Here is an 18,001-nt window from a genome sequence, read left to right on the forward strand (position 1 = left end):
GTACCGGAGGCTAGTGCCACCTCAATAGCGGGCTTGTTCTCTGCATGCAAAGAAGCAGCAGTCCTCTGGTCTGCCTATATTCGGTCACGGGGGTCCCCAGACTTTAAAGTTCCCGTGAGGCTAGCGCCTGGGGGTATTAGAAGGGTTGTTTCTTCCCTGCTTAATTCAACAGAGCCTGTCAGGGCTTTGCTCACCAGGTTCTGTTATAATGGAGCATGATGATGTTTATGAGGAGGAGGTGTACCAGGGAGTACCTCCCCTATGATGATGACGATTTCTTTGATGCTGTTGACACATTATATATATATATATATATATATATATATATATATATATATATATATATATATATATATATATATATATATTCAGATCAGATAGTTCAGGAGTGAGCCAAATTAGCGCAAGTCCGCCTGGCCCCCCCCATCCCTGTTACCCCAATGCCCGGGGAGGGGCCTTCACCCCCAAAGAACGGTTGTCCGGAAGGTGGCCCTGATGAGGTGCAAGGGGGGATAAGGGTGCATTTGAAGCCTCAAACGCGCTTTTTTTGGGCTAAAGTGGTTCCCCCCCCCACCCTGGCTCCTGTGCAAGAGCCCCTTGAGTCCCCTGCACCGGCTTCACCACCCCCTGTCGGGGATTCGCCAGATGATACAGATGAGGGGTCTTCGCGGTCTTGGCGCCCGGCTTGCACTTCCACCGATCTGCCACAGGACAGTTCAAGCATGCTGTACCCGGATGAAATTATTCATCCTCGGTCAGCAGCCTGGGCCCCTGGGGATAAGGTGGCCAAGTTTGTGGCCGGCCGCTTCCACAAGCCCCTGAAGAAGGAGGCTAGGGGGTGCTTGAGAGCAGAGTGTCCGCGTCCCACCTTAGAAGGGAAAGTCGCCTTCACCCCGGACTTGGACTCCAAGATGGCCACTTTTTGGGCCAAATACAAAAAGGATCCTCGGAAGGGTATTGATCGTTCTTGGCGTTCCTGCCAAGACAAATTGTTAGACGCGGTGGGACCTCTTACGGAAATATTAGATATGGCGGAGGAGGCCAAGGTGACTGGGTCCACCATCTCGCCTGAAGTGCTCTCTAATTAGGCTCAACGTGCAATAATCTTCTTGGGCAATGCCACTGCACCCTTTCGACGGAACGCCATCGCTCTCCATCAATAAAGTTGGACCCGAAGTTGGGCGATTTGGCTTCCTCGGAGGCCGGGACAGTTGCGCAGGGGGGCCTATTTGGGGACCCTTTTGTTAAGCAACTAGGGAAATTCGTTGATACTTTTACCTAGTTGGACAAGGCCCAGTCCAACATAAAGAGGGTATTCCATACCTGTTTTTCCCACGGGCCGGTCGTGGCAGGTGCCGCTCGACCAGCCGCGGTGGTCAGCACAACCCCAACAGGGGAGAAGGCTCCAGGCGGGGACAGTATAACTCCACCGCAAATTACACTAACTTTTACCCCACAAGAGGGTAACGGTTCCGGGGCCGTGGTGGCTTCAAAAACACCGGCGGTGGTGGTTTCAATGGTAAGTGTATTGCCTGCATCTCAAGTTTGTAGCGGGGGTCATCTGGCGGCCTTCCACGACGCCTGGGCAGATATCACATCAGATGCTTGGGTCTTGCAGACCCTCCAAGGTTTTCACATAGAGTTTTATGATCTCCCGCGGCAGCAGGTTTTTCCTCACCCCATGGCCTTCTCCGTTGCCGATGCACAGCTGGTCAACAAAGAAGTCTCCACGCTGCTTCACAAAGGGGCCATTTGTCGTTCGCCGCTGCATCCCAACGGTTTCCTCAGCAACATTTTTTTGGTGGACAAAACCGATGGGGGACACAGACCGGTAATCAACGTCAAGGAGTTCAACGGATGATTGGTGTACCGGCACTTCAAGATGAAGGGGATCCATCTCCTCTGGGATGTTCTATTACCATTTAATGGGATAGTGCGGCTGGACCTCAAGGATGCTTACCTGGTAGTCCCCATCCATCCGCTGCACCGGCAGTTTCTTCAGTTTTGATGGCAGGATCACGTTTTCGAATTCACCGCCCTTCCGTTCGGTCTTTCATTGGCGCCCTGGTGCTTCACGAAGGTGCTTCATCCAGTGGTGGAATTCCTCCGAGCCCAGGGCATATGCAGGATTGTTTACCTGGACGACATTTTAATCATGGCTCAGTGCCCCAAGAAGTTGTCTGTTCAGCTACAACAGGGACTGGGTTTTGTCATCAACGAGGACAAATCAATCCTCAGTCCTACCAAGAGCGTGGTGTTTCTCGGTTTCGTCGTGGACTCGGTCCGCTCAACCTAGAGCTTGCCTTCCCGAAAGATGGTCAAGATTCATCACGAGTTGAGACAGACCATTTCCAAGACTCACACCTCCCTCCGGCAGATTGCCCGGGTGGTGGGCCTACTCTCCTCGCTCATCCAGGCAATCTTCCCAGGGCCCCTCCATTATCTAGCCTTGCAGCGCTTAAAAGCATACCATCAAAGAAAATGTTTGTCCTACGATTAGGCGGTTCCCCTCTCTCAAGAGGCGAAAGAGGAAATGTCATGGTGGCTCACTCATATGGGGGCGTGGAACGGCAGAGCGATCTTCAGCTCTATTCCCGACCTGGTCATAGAGTCAAGACGCCAGCAGGTCTGGGTGGGGGGCCCGCTGCAGGGAGTTCTCCACCGGAGGCTCCTGGTCGCTAGAAGAACAAGCGTTGCACATAAATGGTTTGGAGCTCCTGGCGGGGTCTTTGGCGGTCCAGTGCTGGACCAGGGACAGAGTCTGCTTGTGTGTCCTGCTGAAAATGGACAATGTCTCGGCTGTACGTTACGTCAATCACATGGGAGACTTTTTCCTGAGCCTTGGCAAATCTGGCGATGGATTTTTGGGATTACTGCCTGTCTCACCACATATCCATGACAGCGGAGTATCTTCCGAGTCAAGCCAATCAAGTGGCGGACTGGCATTCCAGACATCTGAAAGATTCCAGCCAGCGGAAGCCGGATGTCCAAATCTTCAGGTGATTGCTCCATCTGTGGGGACCGTTTTCAGTGGACCTTTCTACGTCCCACCTGGATCACCAGCTCCCGCGTTTCTTCAGCTGGAGGCCGGACCCCCTAGCGGAGGCTACGGATGCATTCCTTCAAGACTGGTGTCTGGAGCAGGGATATGCCTTCCCTCCATTCTCGATTATTCTGCAAGCGGCGGCCCAGATCCACCGACAGAGAGCGGAGATGGTAATGGCGACGCCGTATTGGAGGTCTCAAGTCTGGCTTCCGGTTCTTCTGGCACTTTCTTGGGATTCTCCAAACCTACTCCCCCAGTTTCCTCATCTTCTTTGGAGTCCGAGCGGGGAGCAGCTTCATCTGCTCACCCAGGGGTCTCTCCGCCGCATGGCATGGAAGCTTTCAGGCACCGATGGTCGTTCCCAGGCCTTTCGAGACCAGCTCAAGTTATGTTATCAAAGGCCTGGGCTGACCGCACATCCAAACACTATCGTTCCGCCTGGACTAAGGGGATGCGTTGGTGTATTTGACGGGATTTGGATCCGTTGGTCGCAGGGGTCGTTCCAGTTTTGAACTTTCTGGCAGAGTTGGCAACAGACAGCCTGGCGTACCGTTCCATTAACGCGGTCGATTCCGCGATTTCGGCACCGCACTGTCCAGTGAAGGGAGCCCCGTGTGGGGAACATCCCTTTGTTTACAGGCTCCTGCGGGGCATTCGCCTTTCGTTGCCCCCGGAACCGTGTTATTCCAGCCTATGGGACGTCAATTTGGTCTTGAATCTCTTCCTCTCTTGGCAGCCAAACAAGTATCTTTCCCTGAAGGAAATCTCGGCCAAATTGGCCATGCTGTTGTGTTTGGTCTCCTATCAGAGGGTTTCGGATGTCCATGCATTGGACATTTCAGCAAGAGTTTTTTTCCCCGGATGGGGTAACGTTCACTGTGCGTCACCGTACTAAGTCCTTGTCTCGGACGATCTCGTTCTCAGCCTTTCCGAATGTCCCCAAGTTACGTGTTGTGAAATGTCTCCAGGCATATGAGGATATAACTCAAGAATTCCGCCCTCTGGGCGAATGTCAACTTTTGATCGCCTTGAGAAGACCGCACAAAGCAGTCTCCTCGTCCACTATAGCCAGGTGGGTGCGTTGGGTCATGCAAGAGGATGGCATTCACACAAGACAGTTCGGAGCTCATTCAACCAGAGGCACGACGACTTCTAAAGCTTTTTCTCTGGGAGCCCGTTTGGAGGACTTGATGCGCGCCGCGGATTGGTCCTCGGATTCCACCTTCAAGAGCTTCTATTTCAAACCGATTTTGGCGATCGCTCAGTTGGTAGTAAGTAAGCTTTGAACTAGCATAATCGGAGCCTCCGGTCCCGACATAGAACCGAAATTTGCCTAGCATCGTAACAGTAAGTTTAAATTCTATTAAGGACACGGAGGCGAGGATTATCCCTTCCACAGCACGATTTCGTGCTAACCCCCCCGTAGATGTGTAAGTAACACATTTTTAATTACTCTTAAAATGTTCTGGTCTTTTAAGCAAAGGTGATTTGTGAATCTTTGTGGGTGACGATGTTCTTGATTTTTCCCAATAGAGACTTGTCCTTGGAAAACCTTACACTATCTCTACTTTGTTTTAGGGAATGACGGTACGAAGCAAGACCAGTAGGAGCATGGCGTGACTCGCGCAAAGAAAGAGGAGGGACAGCCAAAATGGAGGGCATATCTGTATTTCATAGACACTATGGAAGGACTTGTTGGACACTATACCCTTTGGTCTCATGGGAGTTGTAGTCTATTCTCAGACTTTAGTTCCTTTTGCTGTTTCATGAGATGTTTTTCCTGGAATATTAGGAGAAAAATTTTGTTATTGATTTTCATGGCTGCTGTGAGTTTGTTATGTTTATTAAAGCGGAGAAAGAAAAGCATAATCCTAGTCTCTGTGTCCTTAATAGAATTGAAACTTACCGTTATGATGCTAGGCAAATTTCGATTCTACCTACCAAAGGCTGCATATCAAAGAGAGATAAAAGCATTAAGAATTAAAATGCAGTCTAGAGGACCCATTGATGAGAACATGCAGGTTGTTTCTTAATCTGCTTTTGGAAAGGTGCACAATAGGTAGTAAAAAGATTTTAGGCAGATCAGTAAAATCAGCCCAATTCGATTAAGTAGGTTTGCGGGATTCGTTTAGAAATAGCAGTCGTGTGCACTGAGAGAGAGGGCAGTGCAATCCTTTAAATACCTCGGTATCACAATTTTCCATGCTCCGATGGACCTCCTGGAGGGCAATCTGGGCCCCACAATACAGGCTACCCTCCGATCACGGTAATGGGCGTATAGCTCTTTCCAAAATGGCAGCTCTATTACTTTATGAATATTCCTGTGTTGAGACTGGTTAAGTTCTTTCGAGACCTCAACACTCTCGTGCATGAATTGATCTGGGGTACGGGCCGGTCCCGGTTTGCCTTACCGAAACTTCTCCTCCCCCACTGACTTTGGCGGTCTCGGTTTCCCCGATTTGATCTATGCGGCACAATTACATTGGCCCAGCTAATGGCTTGCAGGCCACCATCTGGCGAAGACTGGCCTCACTGCAGACCAGATTAAAGATGCATTACACACAGCACTTTTCTATAGGTTAAAACTCCCTTCACCTGCACCCCACTTCTCGTAGTGGTGCACACGGAGAGTGTAATTCTTTGAAGTGCACCAAAGTGGTACCTTTCTAGGCGTCAGCCAGCTATTAGGCTTCCCGATCCATTCTGGGCTACTCGCCTCCTGTGATCCTACACAATGGGATCCTGTAGGCCTAACTTCCTTGGGGGATCTGTTCAAAGATGGTATATTAATGGACTTTGCGACCGGAATGGATCACTTTGGACTCATTGCGGGCGAGTTCATTACTCATGGTAGGATACCTCTGGCGGGTCACAATTAGCAAACTCACCAACGTGACCCGCCTAACACATACTGCATTGTAAACCTTCACGCAATCTGCCATGTGAAAAAATGGATAACCTGGCTGTAGAGGGATTTCCAGACAAATGCCACTTTGATCCTGCATGGCAAAATGTGATTCCATCATAATATACTGTGGACGATACCCTTCTCTCCATGTTTTTAAAACCCACGAAAGATTTAAAAAAAAAAAAAATACTGGTTTCCAGACACATGCGGGAACGTCTTTACAATTCCTCCAAGGTAGCTGGGAAGAGGAACATCAGGTAGTATTTAAATACAGATATTGGCAGGCAATGCAAAAATCCATCCCACATTCCCTACAACGCCGGGTTTAAATATGTACAAACGTGCATGCTCTGTGGAGGATGTCTTATCCCGCGAAACTACACACACTATTCCCAAAGCTCTCTCCAAATTGCCCTGATGCCAGGTGGAACCGCCCACCTGACTCGCGTGTTTTTTTCTTGGGGAAAACTGTCTTACTCCTGGTCTGAAATATCCTCTGCACTCACCTGGTTCACAGTGACCACTTCACCGCTCCCTAAAGGACACCATCCTGGGTGGCTACCCCAGGCCTGAAAGGTCTAATGTCAACTCCAGATTTATAGACTTTTCCCTCCTCCTGTTGAGCTGAGCCTTCAACCAGGCGTTGCAAATCGTCAGCATTTCCCTCTCTGTCATCTTGGCATAATGTCCTCCAACAGTGGACGCAGGTGGAAGGCACTTGCACAAAGAGGACAAATGGGGGCTTTGTCACATCCTAATTGCCGATCTTTGGGATGCCTTCCTCCTTATCTACCAACGCATGGTAGCTAACGACGATCTCCCGCCTTAGGGGGATACTCACCCGTCCGATAATATTGATGAGGTACAAACAGTCCCTCTCCTTCTGTATTTCACACACAGTCGACTTCCCCCCCCTATACTGGGACCACCGTAGTGCCATACATTACGAGACTAGCCCCCCAGCAACTCCCAGTGAAGTATCCATCCGTTACCCATATAACTCAACACTCCCACTTTTGTAATTCGTATTTCATTTTTATCTTCACATTATTTTAGTGACACACACAGTACATTCACCCCACTTCTTTCCCCTAACCCCTGCCCCCACACAGAACTGTTCTTGTTATTACTTTATTGTTCTTAAATGTTTTGTTAACTCGGTAATACGGATATTATCTTGCTCCTGTAATTTCATTTCTTTTGACTAACTCTTCTAGACAGCTAATAAAGTTGGTTTTGAAAAAACGAAGACATTGCACAAGAATAAAAAAAGTTGTCTTGCAGTTTCTGCAAGTTCTAGTACATGGCTATACATGGTAGTGTGATGTGTGTTCAAAGTGTGATGCCTTCTAAGGTAAACCATGGCATCTGATGCTCATAGAAGAATAAATGTCATAGCTTTAAGATTCACAGGATTGTTTATTTCATAACTGCTTGTGGTGATTTTTTTCTGTAGTAGAGAAAAGCCAAGAATTCTACTGGTCTATTGTTTGGATTTCAGTAACAGCTAAAACTAGCGTCAACTCCCTCATGCTCTCTGATTTCTCCTGGCCTGCCCTCCCACAGTAACACAAGGGAGTTCATGTTGGATTTTTAGTCACTGGTATAAGAAAAAAAAAAACACTTGTCAGTGTAGGGAAAAAAACACAAACAAAGAGGAAGAGACGAGAGATGGCACCAGTGTCTTTGTTGGGAACCCAAATAGTAGCAACTAACCTAGCAAGGCAGCATTATTCTAAAATAAAAATGGCACGCACGCATCTCACACGATATTGCTGCATCAAAATAAAAGTAAAACAAGTATACAATTACTGTAGGATGCCAATTGTCAAATTGGCAGCTCAGCAGCAGGAGCCGGAAAGCAGCATTAGGAAAGTCTTTCAGAGCTCTATAAGTAGATGAGAAGGCTGTTCACCAACAAATAGGCTCCTATTACTTGAAAGCTGCCTGAATATGGTTTACTCTGCCATGCAAGAGGGAACAACAGAGGCGATGGAGGTGGGGAGGAATGTGGGGGAAACAACAGACAAAGCCACATAATAGCAACAGTGTGCCCCAGGGGTATTCAATGGGAAGCAAGCAGCACGTGGAGGAGGGAGAGCAAGAAAGGTCATGCACTCTCAGGAAATGTAGGCAAAGAAGTTAAAAATAAAAAGTAGTTCTCTGATGTCAGTCGGGGAAGGCTTCAAGTCATCCAGTCAAAAGCAGGGTAAAGAAGCTATGCTCCAGTGGAGTAGAGGAAGGAACGATATTGAATTAGAAGCAAGAAAATAAAATTGACAAGACTGTCAACCAATAATGAGCAATGGACTGTGCCCCATACACTATAAGTATTGGTATTGTCAACAATGGGTCTAACTACAGACAACTATTACGAGGCCTAAAAGGGAACCATTCATTAAAAATTAGACCACTTCCAAACTATGCGAAATTAGACTTTTTCCACATAAAAGATTTCCATTACAAAAGTTTTTCAAAACATAATTTTCAACTATCAAGTTTTTGATATTAAAGTGGCACCAAGCACACAAACCGGCAACATTCCTGATGTAATCGCACAAGAGGAGATGGCTCCTGCGGCACTCGTGGAGGCATGGCTCTGTTTCATAGCCATCAGTGAGCCTGCTAGCCATAGAAATTCATAATAGTGCAAAAAAGTGATTGTACCACAAGAGAGATCCCTGGCTGACTGGGGCTGGGGAACTTGGTGGAATATATAGACATGCTGTAACATGACAGGATAGGACAGGTGGGAGATAAATTAAGTATAACCAAAGCTTTGCAACTCTCACCTGAAACCAGAATGTCCCTCTCACATTAAATCCAGATTAGAAGAAGAACAAAGAAGTGGCAAAAAGATATCTTGTGGGTTCGTAGGTGTAACACATGAGACATAAATGAAGATGCCTTCAATCCTCTCCACCCCCAAAAAAAAGACCATAAACGGTTCACCCTGCTACTTTGTTTCATATTCAATACTTAGTCCAGCACAGACGGCCATTCAGCCACCCTCCAAGAGACCAGGAATGAATAATCACCAATAGCCAACACTGGAAGAAAACGAGGCTGCGAAGACTGGAGAATAAGCATAGTGCAATAATCTATATTCAGCAGCAGTCATAACAGAAAGAAAAGTGCAACAGGTTAAAAAAGAGATTTTCCAAAAGGGAGGGCTTCAGCACTAGATAAGGTAAGAGATGACCCACAAAGACAATGAGGAAGACCTGGGCCTGAGATTAAATACCAACGTGAATGAAATTCTGAGGAAGTAGTGGATCAGAACAGAAGCGGAATGACTTGGAGATTTGGAGCAGGTCAGGTACCATGAAGGTGTGATTTGACTCCTTGGGTGGTTTCGGCTGCTACATATTATATTATAGTGACACGTATCTGGAATTTGCATGCACATACAATGTTTCAGAGTGGGAAAGTGTACCTGAAGGCCCTCTGGATCGAGCACGCAGCTATATTAAACAAGCATTGGCATAGCCAATAGGTCTCGCCTTTGGGACCTTATAAGTGTTTAGCCATGCAACAGTTGCATAACTAAATACTTATAAGGTTACAAAAGCGAGACCTATTGGCTATGCCAAGCGGCCGCGAAAGTGATCGCGATTAAACCTCAAAGCGGCTGCGAAAGTGAAAGTAATCGGGCGCGCGCGCCCGCGCACATGCACTGTAGCTCTAGGCTGGCCTGGTAGCACTTTTTGGAGCCCTCTCAAAAAGTCTCGCCAGACCAGCGCATGCGCTGGGTCAGGCGAGACCTAAAAAATGGTTCACTCACCTGCTCAAACTTCCACCCATCGGACATTGTGGAGACCATCTGTGTCAGCTCCTCCTCCTGACACTGCAAAACCCGGTACACATGCTTCACCGGACCCTGCGGAGAATGGGGAGGACCATCTGTTAGCAATGATACAAGAATGAAAATGGTTGTAGAATGTTGCAGCTGTCTTGTTCTTGCAATGGTCCACCAGCAGCATGAATAGCACAGGTTTCATATAAAAAGGTAGACATAACAAATAACCATCTTCGATCACTCTATAGCAGAGAGTTGTCAAAATACACCAAAATAATGAATGCCAGGACCACTGTACGCATGCATGTCCAATGCCAACCCTAGGTATTTAGGCCACACGAAGGAAGGGATTTGTCCGGATTAACTGAACTTATGTTGACACAAAACTTGAATTCCCACATTCCAGTTTCACAGCATGTGCTCTGAGCACAATCCTACAATGGAAGCAGAAAGCTGCGTATAGGTCACAGTAAGGAGTAATGTGCGTTTCAGGCTCAGTCATGCATTCAGAAACAAAATGAAACTCACACCTGCAACAAAGTTTAGGGAAAGAGATACCTTTGGTCTGGTGCTTCACCACCCATCAAGGTCCCAAACAAAGCAGAGTAAAAATATAGATCCGATTCTGAGGAGAGCAGCTCTTTGGGGGAGTTGAGGCACGGTGGATCAGCTATCACTTAAGTGTCTTCTTATTGGCATTATTCCTTACTGGTTTCTTTTTATGAGATAATTTTCTATTTACTCAAAGAGTTTAATGTAACGGAGAGAACATTGAGACATCCAACAAGATTAGAATAACGTGTGTACATCATCACAACCCACCCCAACGTACAGTAAAGTGATGACTTTGTTTAACTCAAAGAATTACACTCTGCGTCGCTTTTGTCTGTAACATAATTTGGAGAAACTGTATTTGCCTGCCTTTACATTTCACCGATCCTTTATTGCCGGTACATGTTTTTTCTGCTATTGCTTATACGTATGTATTGCATACCTGTCAGTAAAGATCTTTTTTGCATGACACCATTTTCTGCGTACTGCAACAGCTTTTTCTTTACAGTGTTATGATGCTCAAAAGGCCCAGTATGCACAGCAGAAAACCATGTACATAAAATAAATTATACATTTTTCTCACCCCTCAAAACCACCACTTCCAAAATCATCTCACCGATCTTGGACATTGCCTTTGGCTGCAAGTGTGCCTCACCTGAGAGGCCCTATTCTCGTTGTCTCGTATCCGCTCCTTCACCAGTCGGACGAGTGAGGAAATGTTGTAAAACTCGGCCTCCTCCAGGACACCTAAAAGAAATATCTGTGAATGGTGTGGATGGTAAAGCATATAGCAATAGTCAGGAGGAACAAAGGAACATCAACCAGCAAGGACAGTGGTGTACAATTGAGGTTTGCTGGTTGTGAGGGACCAATGTCCAGCACCCAGTCAGCGCTTCTGCTTTTGCTCTGTGACCCAACACTTGAATATACTCCTTCATGGATGTTCAGCCTTCCTGCACTCATAGGCCTACTACTATTGTGTTGGTAAACCCAGACAAAAAGGATGCCTGACACTATTTGAGTTATAATGACACAGCACCCAGAGTGTAGCCTAAGAAGTGCTACGTTCACACTCAGGATTGGTTATCACATCTCCTCTTGTGCTTAGTATACTATTTTAAAGAAATTAGAGAACTAGTAGTGTATTGACTGGGTGCTTTGGGTTGTGATGAAAGTCTCCTCCCATGACAAAAAGCGATCATCTGCTCTCTTTTTTTGATCACCCCCCAACCTCTCCTCTTGTACAAAGCTAGCGGAGGTGAGCACATACTATATTTTGTTAGTTAGCACATTATTCACACCACCTAGTAGGACTATCCACGGTCCTTGAGTGCAGTACGCCAAAGGACGTCTGTTAAGTTCAGTGAATGGTGACACAGCAAGATGAATGTCATTGTTTATTGGAGTAATCCACAATGGGGGTCCAGGCTCAACTGCTACTGAACATAAAATCCTTACAGAACACACACAATATCATTTTATGTTTGTTCTATTAGTTGACTATGAGACAAGTTTGACCCATGACTAGATCCTACATATACTCTGTCCAGCATAACTGAAAAGCCACCGAATCACCACTATGCCTTTTAACAAGAAACCAAGACTCTGAAAAAGGCCTTTAGCACCCTGAATTAATATCCTGGATTTGGGCCGCTCCTGTTTCTCTTCAGTTGTGTGATTTTGGACGGTTTGGGTTTCTACACTATTATTAGGGATTCTCAGACTCCTGGGGAGGGAGGTATTATAGCAAATTTTAATACACTTCAGCATTCTTTTCAGGAAAACCGCATTTACAATGACTGACTAACTACGTGTTGCATTGGCAAAGCAGTCAGAACAACAAATGAGTCTTAATCACACATTCCTTTACCACGCATGTTGTTACAACGACATGCCTTAGGTAAAACGGCGCTGGACTTTAAAGTCCAACGCGTTTTCTACTGTTGCATGGACTGAAGTTGCAATAGTAAATTATACAATTCCGAAGTCCAGCGCTTTCCCTAAGGTGAGTCGTTGTAAAGACTGGCGTGGTAAAGGAATGCATGGTAAAGACGCATTCGTTGATGCGACAGCGTTGTTAAGGAACGAATGGTTTTAGCATGCTTTCCTGTGTCATACAACCTTCTATTCAGCACCCCTGCCCCGCTCACTGAACGCTGTAAACATTTCTTATGCTAAACTTGAAAACATAAAAGAGGATGACTAAATTTCATACTATGGGATAACATTAGCCACAGTGTCAATGTTATTTCAATTATGGAGTCTTACTGCTTGAAGATTTGATTGCGCTTGGGGTCGTATATTTGACGTTAAATGTGGCCAGACTCCGGCTTCTTGTGTTGTTATAAATTTTATTTGCCTTTCCTATATGTAATATGAGATTATTTGTACTTCTTCAAAGTCCATGACTGATGTTGAGAGGGAGTGTAATTACTTGTGTCATACAGTATCTGAGTTTTAATCTCTCCACCACCTCAGGGAGTAGACCACAGCACTGTTTTAGAGTTAAATGGAGTACTATTATTCCATGGTACAAAAGGCCCTTCCATATTAGTGGTAAATTACAGGGCACCCAATGCCAGCCTAGGACTCCTACAAATATAGGGTTCAGTCCTTTTTGTTAGGACGGCTTTCAGATTCAATACATTTTTTGTATTCACATATATAAAGAGTGCATACAACATAATTTCTTCTTTTTGTGCTCCTTTAAATCCATTTGCTTACTACATTAAAATGACAGCATGGTCTTCTGGCCAAGGTTGCGACATGCTTGCAGATCTGGAGCATTGCTCCACCACCCCAACTGGACAAATACAAATTCATTCGCCCACGTGGGCCTGTAAAAGCATTGCAGCAGATCTAAGGAACCCTGAGAACACTAGACCCTGAACCCCTAAAAAGACACACCCAATGCCACCAAAATGACACAGATCAACAATGCACAGACTGACAACATGGCAGCCACCTTCTCTGTCAGGACTGCAGGCGTGGAACAACAGAAAGCTCCCATACCAAGCCAGGACACAAAGGCCCTGGCCTTCTTCAGTGAACCGTTAGACCACACCCCCCAAACCGCCAGTAATAGATATGCTTGGAGACCCCACACATCGGCCAGAAGATAAGTAACAGAAAAGTTGCGTAATTGGTGGAAGGAAGAGTAACCTACACAAAATTTACCCAGATGAGTAAGAGTCTGAGCCGGGCTTTAGAACCAGACAAGCGCACAATCCATCCTACAGAATCAGCACAGTGAAAAAATGTCATGCTTGCATACTCTGGAGGAGTACACACCTTGTTAAAGTGGGAGGTTAGCTTGCCAGAAAACTGACAATATAACACTCCTGCAGTGGCCCGAAAGACATACCCACAGCAGTAGAGCCATATGTCAACCACGGAACAGCCAAACACTAGGGGACAGATAAACAAATACTTTAGAATCACTGCTGCAACATCAGCAAGCAAGCCCTAAATGCTCCATCTAGCAACAAGTCCTCTACAGTAACGGAAAACAATAGAACAAGTAGCCTTGCTGAATGTCAGGCAAGACTAGCAAAATCAGCGACCGTTGGAACGGTCTGCCTTAGGGAAGAGACATGGCTAAGTGAAATAAAAAATGACTTGCAAACTTTAAACCTCGAAGTTGACACTTTGGGACAGAAAAATAATTTCCAGGAAAGAAGCAGATCAGTTTTTAAGGCGGAGCAAAGACTGGACAGTAAAAGATATAGAACAAGGCCTCCAACTACTACAGACAAGTCAATTTCCTGAAAACCAGCAGAAAAGTAGTGAGGCTGACTATTACAACGACCACTTAAAAAGGAAATACGAGGAGCCATGACAGAACCCTATAAGGCTGATCGACAAGAAAACGAGCAGACACCACGGGCCATAACTAGCAATGCAAAAGATCCCTAAATTGCTTGAATAAAGATCAAACGCACAGTGACAATACAACACCTTATTCTGCGTCTACAACTGCCTGGAGGCTGGGGGGGGAAGCAGGGAGACCTTACACGAACTACATAGAACAACCCAACCCATAATCCAAGGCAACAAGGAGTCGAGTAAGGGAGGGGGGCGAGAGTGGGCAAGGGGGAGAGAGTGGGCAAGGGGACGAGATGGCAGAAACACACGCACATTAGACATAATAGCTCAAAGGCCCACACAGGTAAAAGACATTTTGCACCAGAGATAAGAAAAATATGCTGAAACGAGCAAACTCATTCAGAGGTGCACAAAGAAATTTCTACCCAAGCCAGTTGGCCACCACACTTAGTTACAACTTACACTACAGACACCTAGTTAGAGTGGGTTGGGTCAGCAGTCTCTCTGATTCCATCCCACTTTGAGATGAGGTATGGACTGCTGCCTCCCCTCATTGGCTGACCTAAGGTCAACCACTAAGAGGAGGCAGCAGTCCACACCCCGCTGGCACCTCCGAGGCGTCCTTTCCTGGAACTGCAGCAGGTAAGTGTTGTGTTTTAATAGACTATTTGGTGCGTGCATGTATGAATCAATCAATCAGGGTTTGTAAAGCATGGCTATTCACCTGTGAGGGTCTCAAGGTGCTGAGCGGGGAGGGGGAGCTGATCTGTCTGGGCATTGGGGTTCAGTCAAAGAGACAGGTCTTTAGATCCTTCCTGAATTGGGTCAGCAACGGGGATTGCTTGAGGTGGAGTGGCAGGGTCTTCCAGGTCTTGGCGGTGAGGTAGGAGAAAGATCTTCCTCCAGTTCTGGTTTTGCAGATCCGTGGGACGGTGCCCAGGGCCAGATGGGCGGAGCGGGTGTGCATCGTGGGTACCTGGAATGAGAGGCGGTGGTTCAGACATGCTGGTCCGACGTCGTGAAGGGCTTAGTAGGCGTGTGTGAGGAGCTTGAAAGGATTCTTTTGTTGGCTGGGAGCCAGTGGAGTTCTTGAAGGTGTTCGGTGATTTGGCTGTGGGGGGGATGTGGAGGATCAGATCTGCTGCGGCGTTTGTGTATTTGCGAGTGAGTGTTGCGAGTGAGTGTTGCGAGTGCGCGTGTGCGTGTGTGAGACCCCCCGGCACCTCTAAGCTGCCTCCGGCCGCCGCTGCTATAAACCTTTTCTCCTCAAAGCAAAGGGCACTTAAGTCTCATCAATCAAGTGGCCCTCACAGGAACAGTTACCCCCAAAATGACCCGGGCTGACATTACCAGGACTCTAAATATAGGGAAGAAATCCACTGAATGTGTCTCATACAGTTCCGTCACCCTGCAAAATTCCAACTTAACAATTGTCACCAAGATCCTCACAAACTAGAGCAATTTGAAGGAAAATCGGTATTCAAGATCAACAAACCAAAAAATTGGTAAAGTAACCTTCTCGGTCACAGACACAATGAAGAGATAAATCAACGGGGGAAGCCCATTCAGATGAAAAACACTTTAATAAAATACTTATGATTACATTTAACAAATCACCTATCAAACTAGGCCTCAATGAACTGGCCTATACTTAGATTCTAAATACTAGAAGACCTTAGAAAGTGATAAAAACTATGTACATGCTGATTAGGATGAATACATGTTCAATAAATTAACATATTGGATAGATTACTTTACTTTTTCCAGGTTCTACCTCCATCTATATCAAAAGACGAATTAGAAAGTATATAAAGAAAATTAATAAACTATGTATGGGCAGAGGGAAGGACATGATTAAATAAACACATTTGGTGTCACCTAGAGAGAGAGAAGGACTGGCCTGCATCAATATTTTAAACTTTTTATGTAGCCCATCTTACAGTCATTTTTAAAAGGACAGAAGTAAGATAAAACTAGCATTTGCAATGCAAAAGGTCTCGCATTGGTTAGAGTTTGAGCTATTAACATTGTAAATGCCAGTGTTTGTTAGTTATGTTTTTTAAGTGGATTGATAATTTAAATAAACAAGGAACCTATTAACCTGTAATAATGTGCTAGAATCTGTTGGAGGAATATGGTTAAAGACCAATGTGCACACTGATGAGAGGCATGCGAGTCCAGGACAGTGTCTCCTATGAATGAGCAGTGCAGACCCCGAGTAACAGTCCCTTAATCATGCAGTTTTGCCATCTGCACTAGTCCTGTTATCATCAGCGCTATTCTTATTGTTGGCATCGGCACTAGTCTCGTTGTCATCGGCACTAGTCTCGGTATCAGTGCTATTTTCGTTGTTGTCATCAGTGTTGTCATCAGCACTAGTCTCATTGTTGTCATCAGCGCTATTCTCACTGTTCTCGTTAGCACTAGTCCCACTGATATCATCAGTGCTATTCTCATTGTTGGCATCGGCACTAGTCCCATGGTTATCAGTGCTATTCTCATTGTTGGCATCAGCACTAGTTCCATTGTTATCAGTGCTATTCTCATTGTTGGCATCGGCACGAGTCCCATTGGTATCATCAGTGCTATTCTCATTTTGTCATGGGCACTAGTCCCATGGTTATCAGTGCTATTCTCATTGTTGGCATCAGCACTAGTCCCATTGTTATCATCAGTGCTATTCTCATTGTTGTCAGGAGCACTAGTCCCATTGTTATCAGCACTAGTCCCATTGTTATCAGCGCTATTCTCATTGTTGTCATGGGCACTAGTCCCATTGGTATCATCAGTGCTATTCTCATTGTTGTCATGGGCACTAGTCCCATTGGTATCATCAGTGCTATTCTCATTGTTGTCATGGGCACTAGTCCCATTGGTATCATCAGCACTATTCTCATTGTTGTCATGGGCACTAGTCCCATTGGTATCAGTGCTATTCTCATTGTTGTCAGGAGCACTAGTCCCTGTAACAGTCATCCAAGTTTACGGTCCATGGCCAGCTGCATATCTGATGGTCACTGATTTACATTGGTAAAAGGCTTCTGCACCGGTCCACCCCGCCTGTAGCACTGCGCCTCACTGGGAGGACAGAGGATGATGTGTTAAGAATCAGAGAACAGAAAGGTCGCCAGCAAGAAAGGCGATGAGGCACATTCGGGCTAATGAAGTGTCCGAGACCAATGGAATAGGAGGTAAAGAAACACTGAAGGCAACGCATCTCCAAAAAGATCAAACAATAGGAACCGGTGCGTCGCACACTTCCAGCTGCACTCACAGTTTTAATTGCATTTACATAGCACTTACTACCCGTGGCGAGGCCCACACTCCCTCTCAGAAGTCACCCCACTTACATTTACTGTCACTACCATCAAACTTGTACAGAGCTCCGCAGTCTTAATATGGCTCGCTCTACTGCACCACGCTTCCCTGTGAAATTGATTAAAAAAAAAAAAAAACAGAAGCCTGCGAGTGGTGCGCGCGCCACAGCGAGACATGTGCTTTCAATTATCGCGCCCTTGTCTGGGCACGATAATTGAAACCACATGGCCTTTGGTGCGCGTAATAGACACCAATAAGCCATGGGCGGAGCAATGCGCCTGCCTTTGTCCTACTGCGTGCCGTCTTAGTGAATAACATGCACACAAAGGCAAATAGCGGGACACAAAAGTAAAAGCACACGCACGAGCGTGTGCGATTCCAGGCTCCGTTTTAAAACCCCCTACAAAAGGGCTCTCACCTGCGCGAGCAGTGCTTAGCACTGCAACGCTAGGGCGCGAGCCCTAAAAAATGGCCCTTTCGCAACAGCGAAATGGTCACTGTCGGATTTAGCATGGTTAATTAAGGGCCAACGACTGTCCAACACTAAGCTAGA

The 18,001-nt window shown here is 46.1% G+C and overlaps 1 protein-coding gene across 2 annotated transcripts in view; it reads right to left on the reverse strand.

Moving 5' to 3' along the window:
* Nucleotides 1–18,001, reverse strand: part of KCTD2 (potassium channel tetramerization domain containing 2) — a 118,860-nt gene that overhangs the window by 50,314 nt on the left and 50,545 nt on the right. The window contains exons 3-4 of one of the 2 annotated variants that reach the window (XM_085617059.1): nucleotides 10,961–11,052; nucleotides 9,739–9,834 (exon numbers count right to left, since the gene is read on the reverse strand). In XM_085617059.1, coding sequence (XP_085473185.1) covers nucleotides 9,739–9,834; nucleotides 10,961–11,052 — 188 coding nt within the window. Of the gene's footprint in view, nucleotides 1–9,738; nucleotides 9,835–10,921; nucleotides 11,053–18,001 lie in introns of both variants that reach the window. The other variant, XM_085617060.1, reaches the window with a different exon arrangement.

Source organism: Triturus cristatus, chromosome 7, assembly GCF_964204655.1.
Source record: "Triturus cristatus chromosome 7, aTriCri1.1, whole genome shotgun sequence".
Lineage (NCBI taxonomy): Eukaryota > Metazoa > Chordata > Amphibia > Caudata > Salamandridae > Triturus > Triturus cristatus.